Here is a 6,108-nt window from a genome sequence, read left to right on the forward strand (position 1 = left end):
GTCAGCTCAATTTACTCCAATTTGGAAAAAATTTTAAAGCCAGAAGGCAGAGATTCTGATGGGCAACCCAACTAACAATCACTTAGGGCAATAATCAAGCAGGTCAGTCAAGAAAAGGGCAAGGTCCCTTGACTCAATCCCCCCATTGGAATGGGTATAATTAGCAAATTCATGTTTTAATGACCAGAACCCAGAGATTGCTGCCTCATGGTATTTTCTACTTCTCATTTTCCCAAACCTTAAAGAATGTCAAAGAATAAAATCTCAACAAATTAAATTGTAAAGATCTAATTGGCTTTTATTAGCGATTCATGAACCGGGTAGCATCCAGCCTACAAAATAAACAGAAGCTCCACCAGGTGTGACAGAACGGTCTGCATTTGCAATGCAGCACTAGCAGGAACAAGGAAACAGCATAGTAGAAATAGCAGATTGGTTAACATCAGGTTACTTCAGGTTACGTTCCTGGTGTGGATTAAAGCAGAGGGGGCTTCCTCGTCACCATCACGCTGGGTCATGTTGACTGGACTCCCTTTGATCAGTTGCAGTGAATCTCTGGACTTGTTGAAACTGTCCTATTTTTAAGTTCACTTTGATTACATGGACTCCATTCCTGGATGGAGAGGTGAGATCTTGGAGTTCCATTCAACATAAATGTATTGGAAAGTTTTTGTTAGATAGGGCTTGTTAATTTTGGCCTTGGACTAGTCCTTTCCCATCTCTGATCCTCTGCTTCCTAACTTGTAAAATACAGATTAAATGCTCCTGACATGATTCTAAGAAATGTCAGGATTAGCTAAATTGCTTAATGGTACAATAATATTAGAGTGGAAGATGAGAAGCAAGATTGTTACACTGAGCAAGTATTTTTAACTGATTGAAATGAAAGATAAGAGCTTTTTTAAAGTTTATCTTCCCCTCAACCCTCCCAGCCTCTCAAACCACTGTATCAGCTTGCGAGGGCTGCCATAAAAAAAAAACACAGATTGAGTGGCTTTTTAAATTAACTTATTTGGTGGGTAGAGATAGGGTCTTACTATGTTGTCCAGGCTGGCCTTGAACTCCTGGCTTCAAGCAATCCTCCTGCCTTGGCCTCCCACAGTGGACGGCTTAACAACAGAAATTTATTTCTCACGATTCTGGAGATTAGAAGTCAAAGATCAAGGTGCTGGTGATTTTGTTTCTTCTGAGGCCTCTCTCTGCTTGCAGATAGCTGCCTTCTCACTGTGTCCTCTCCTGGTCCTTGTTCTGTGCACCCATCGCTGGTATCTCTTATGTCCAAAGGACACCGTGTTCGATTAGACTAACAGCCTCCTTTGAACTCAGTCACCTCTTTAAAGACCTCATCTCCAAATAGTTACATTCGAAAGAAATGGGAGGTAGGACTTCAACGAAGGAATTGGGGGTTACACAATTCAGCCCATACCAATGCCCTATTCTAAGGTTCCTGTTTCAAAACATGGTAGCCAAATGCATACTCCTAGGGAGAAAATTATTTTGTTTTAGGACAATTTAAACATATTTTTACATGGAATACATACTGCAATTTGTTAAATTACATTAGTAATATTTTCCTATGGTAAGTCTACCTGGAAAGCTAGTTATCAAAATGAAAAATGATTGTTTCATTTAGTCCTCACCAGTAGTAGTTAATTCGTTTTCTGTGATTTTTGTTAAATGCACTATATAAGATTTTCTTTAAAATAAGTATATAAAAATCAAATACATCATTAAAATTTTCATTAGTGTACAATCCAAAACTAAAAATTTTAAAACAGACTACCTTCATTTTACATGACAAAGAGCTAATTTTACTGCTTGATCTCACTGGCTGCCCAAAATACTTTTCTTGGAGAAAGACAGTGAATGAGATGTAAGGCTCAAAGGGTTAAACCCTTGAAATATAAAAACACATACTGTCTTAGAATCCCACTTAATGAAGCTTATGTTTGATTAGCTTGCTGTTTTAATTACAATTTCAGGTCTTTTAGAGACATATTCTATTTTTTCCAGAACAAACATGCATATCCTTATAACACAACAGGGAAGAAAACAAACATTAGATTTTAACTGTTGAGCTTTTTTTACTTCTTGAGCATAGCAGTCGACATTTTTTTTTTTATCTTTTCCTTCACAGTCTGGCATTCATCTGATTCATTAGCTTCTCCAATTTGATTGCTAGGGCCATGTTACCTTTAATCTTCAATTTTCCTGACATGAATGCCATTGTTGGTTTTAGTTTCCCTAAAATGAGAAAACGAGAAGAGAGAAAAGCAACCATTAATGCCCTTAGGGATATACTGCTTTAAGAACACTCATTCTAAAAAGAATCTCGAGTTCTACAAACCTCAGAAGCACAGAAATTTCTGTTGCAGCATTTTGTATCAGTATCTTGGGAATCCCAATTCCTAGACTTAGATGTTAACAATATCCGATAAGAGCTAGCATAAAAACCACAATCATCAAAAGATTAGAGCAAATGTTTTTACACTAAAAGATTTTGTACACTAAAGGATACACGGCCCTCTAATGAATTCTGGTAAACAAATACTGTCTATTTTAGTTAATTTTCCAACTTATGATAGTTCATTAAACTTTTAACATTTCAAGTTTAAGTCAAAAAAACCAAACAGTGTAAATGAACAAAATATTCTTAAGAAATGATCATTAAAAGTATAGTGTATGGACACAAAATATGTGTTAGCATTACTTTAACCACAGAAATGCCAGGGTATAAAATATGTGAGCATTAAAATAGAATTGTAGCTAATAACAACATGTAATAAATATGAGCTCCATGGAGAGAAGTACATTTGTTATCTGCTACTCTTATTCCAGTGTCAGTACGGAGTCTGTCACATAGTGGAATTAATGAAGAAACAGACTCAAAAAGGATTCTGACTTGCCCAAGGTCACACGGCTTGTATGAGGCAGTGCTGCAATTCAAAGCCAGATACGTCTGCCTTTCATTTATGACTTTTTTTTTCCTTTTCTTTTTTCTTTTGAGACAGGGTCTCACTCTGTCTCCCAGGCTGGAGTACAGTGGTGTGATCGTTGCTTACTGCAGCCTCGACTTCCCAGGTTCCGCCGAACCTCCTACCTCAGCCTCCTGAGTAGCTGGACTACAGGCGTGTAACACCATGCAGGGCTAATTTTTTGTAGAGATGAGATTTTGCTCTGTTGCCCAGGCTGGTCTCAAGTCATCCACCTGCCTCCCAGAGTGCTGGGATTACAGATGTGAGCCATCTGGCCCAGACTCATTTATGATTTTCTGTCTTACATTATGTTAATTGATATAGATGACATATCTCCTAGAAGGCACAAAATGTGTTTGGTATATTAGTAGCCACCCTCCCCACCACTGTGCCCCACACAGGTTCTTTGTAGAGAAAGTATGTGAGTTAATGTATTTTATATATATATATATATATATATATATATTATATTAAGCTATTAAATGCCTTTAAATCATTCCAAATAGAGGTTGTAGCAAAGCCTCATAGAGTTATTATAGGTAGAAAGGATCAAGTCCAACTCTTTTAATGAATAAACTGAGCTGTGTCCTACTTTAAGACAGTGTGATGTTAAAATCCCAATACTAGCAAATAATAAATGAAGGGGCAACTTTTATTTACATGGAGGATACTGAAGGATCTTTATTATTGAAGGAACAGAACAGCCCCTCAAAAAACACAGACATCTGGGTGTCCTTCAGCTAAATCAACTGGATCATGCTCTGTTATTCTACAGGGAAGCCTACCATTCCACCCACCCCACTCACACACAGCTTCCAATCAGCTTTGCAAAGCCTTACCCATAGAGATGAATGGACATCAAATATAACCAAAAGCAAAACATAGATAAGAGCAACTTGGAGGAAACAATGCAGGCTCAGACGAAAGATAACTAAAGTAGAGTAAATGGAGAACAAATTAAAAATTCCATAATCTCTGCCCTCAGAGATAAAAGAAAATAATACAGCAAGGGATGGAGAACAGGATGCAGGTGGAGAAAGAGGGAAGAGGAGGAGCACAGGAAGGAGAGAGGAAAAGAAGAGGGGATAAAGAGGAAGGAGAGGGGAGAAAAAGGGAAAGGGGTAAAGGCAGCGATACCAGGGAAAGACAGGGGATGGGTTGGATTGACGAGGAGGAAGAAAAACCATCAGAAAACTAGATGAGCTCTTAGAAATTAAAATTTTACTCAACAAAATTAAAATGCAATAGAAAGGAAAAAGAAGGTGAGTCGATCTCCTAGAAGGTGAAAAGAACTATACAAATACATGTGCAATAGGAGAAATGCATGATTAAATCAGATGATCTTTTTCTCCAGAAAGTCAGAAGAGAGAAAACTGAGAGAATTATCAAAGAAATAACATAAGAACTTTTCAAGGGGCTGAAAAAATGACAGAAGACATTTACCTTTTATCACTGTGAAATATGAGACCACCACAGAGAAAGATGTCTCTGATTTCAAAAACTTTCAGAAAGGACAAGGGTAGATAGAAAAGATTAAGAACAACAACATCAAATTCTCAACGATAATCTTAAGATGATAAAGCAATGGCCTCAAAATTCTGAGGGAAAATGAATTGCAACCCAGAAATCTCTACCCAAACAATCAAGAGAGTTGGTAGAATAATAGTGGTTTCATATACACACAAAAATTTTCTCTAGGGTATCCTTTCTCATGAAACTACTGGAGAATGTGTGCCACCAAAATGAAGATGTAAAGGAAGAAAGAAGACATGGGATCCAGGAAACAGGAGATTCAGTGCAGGAGAGAGTTAAATTTCTAGGACAACAGCTGTGTAGCAGGCTTAATGAGCTTCAGGTCTGGATTATAACATGAAGACAAAGGGCTCCAGGGAAAAAATGGACTGACATGAGCTGATACATTTGACAATGTAGAAAACTGCATCAGGAAGCTGTGGGAAGAGTACAGGAAGACTCTGCTTAGTGTCATGGACTGAATGTTGGCATTCCCCACAAACTTCATATCTTGAAGCTCTTGCCCTCGGTGTGATTGTCTCAGGGAGTGGGGCCTTGGGTAAATAATTTGGTTTAGGTGAAATCATGAGGATGGAGCCAGAATGATGGGATTAGTGCCCTTAGAAGAAAAGGAAGAGAAATAATTCAGTGGCATTTAAGTCCAGCCACAATGTTGTGTACCACCACGCAACACAAGTGGTATCTATCTAGTTTCAACACATTTTCATCATCCCAAAATGAAACCCTCAGGGATTCAGCATTAGCAGTTCCCCCTGCCTCCAGACTCTGGCAACCACCAACAGCTCTCTGTGTGTATGGATGCACCCATTCTAGATATTTAATATAAAAGGATTTCTACAATATGTGATCTTTGGTGTCTGGCTTTTTTCATTTAGCATAATGTCCCATGGTATAGCATGTGTCAGTACTTCATTCCTTTTATGGCTACTATTTCATTGTATGTATATACCACTCTTTGTTTATCCGTGTATCTCTTAATGGACATTTGGGTTGTTTCCGTCTTTTGCCTATTGCGAATAGCGCTGCTGTGAATAGGCATGTACATTTATTTGTTTGAGTGCCTGTTTTCAATTCTTTTGAGTATAGATTTACAAGTAGAAATTGTTATTTGGTAATTCTGTAATTAACTGTACCTATACATCTATGGGTTTAAACCCATGTGTCTATAGTCAGCTGATCTTCAACAAGGGTGCCAAGACCATTTAACACAGGAAAAAACAGTCTGTTCCACAAATGGTGCTGGGATAACTGGATATCCACATACAAAAGAATGAAGTTGGACTCTCCTACTGTCTACAAAATTAACTTAAAATGAATCATAAACCTAAATGTAAGAGGTAAAACTCAAAACTCTTAGAAGAAAATATAGGGATAAAGCTTCCTAACCTTGATTTGGCAAATGATTCTTAGATATGACACTGGAAGTAAAACCAAAAAACATAGGTTGAACGTTAAAACTAAAACATATGTGCTTCAAAATATATCACCAAGAAAGTGAAAGACAACCCACAAAAAATGTGAAAAGCATTTGTAAATCATATATCTGATGAAATGTAACTGAAAACATATGAAGAATTTTTTTTTTTTTTTTTTTTTTTTT

At 37.3% G+C, this 6,108-nt stretch overlaps 1 protein-coding gene across 1 annotated transcript in view; it reads right to left on the reverse strand.

Annotated features, from left to right (window-relative positions):
* Positions 1-280: 280 nt before the first annotated feature.
* The window catches only part of HSDL2 (hydroxysteroid dehydrogenase like 2), an 86,393-nt gene continuing 80,565 nt past the window's right edge, over positions 281-6,108 (reverse strand). Inside the window, exon 11 of the mRNA XM_017886751.1 lies at positions 281-2,244. Coding sequence (XP_017742240.1) covers positions 2,132-2,244 — 113 coding nt within the window. The 3' untranslated portion in view covers positions 281-2,131. The remainder of the gene's footprint in view (positions 2,245-6,108) is intronic.

The sequence above is a fragment of the Rhinopithecus bieti genome, unplaced genomic scaffold (genome assembly GCF_001698545.2).
Source record: "Rhinopithecus bieti isolate Rb0 unplaced genomic scaffold, ASM169854v2 scaffold_16175, whole genome shotgun sequence".
Classification (NCBI taxonomy): domain Eukaryota; kingdom Metazoa; phylum Chordata; class Mammalia; order Primates; family Cercopithecidae; genus Rhinopithecus; species Rhinopithecus bieti.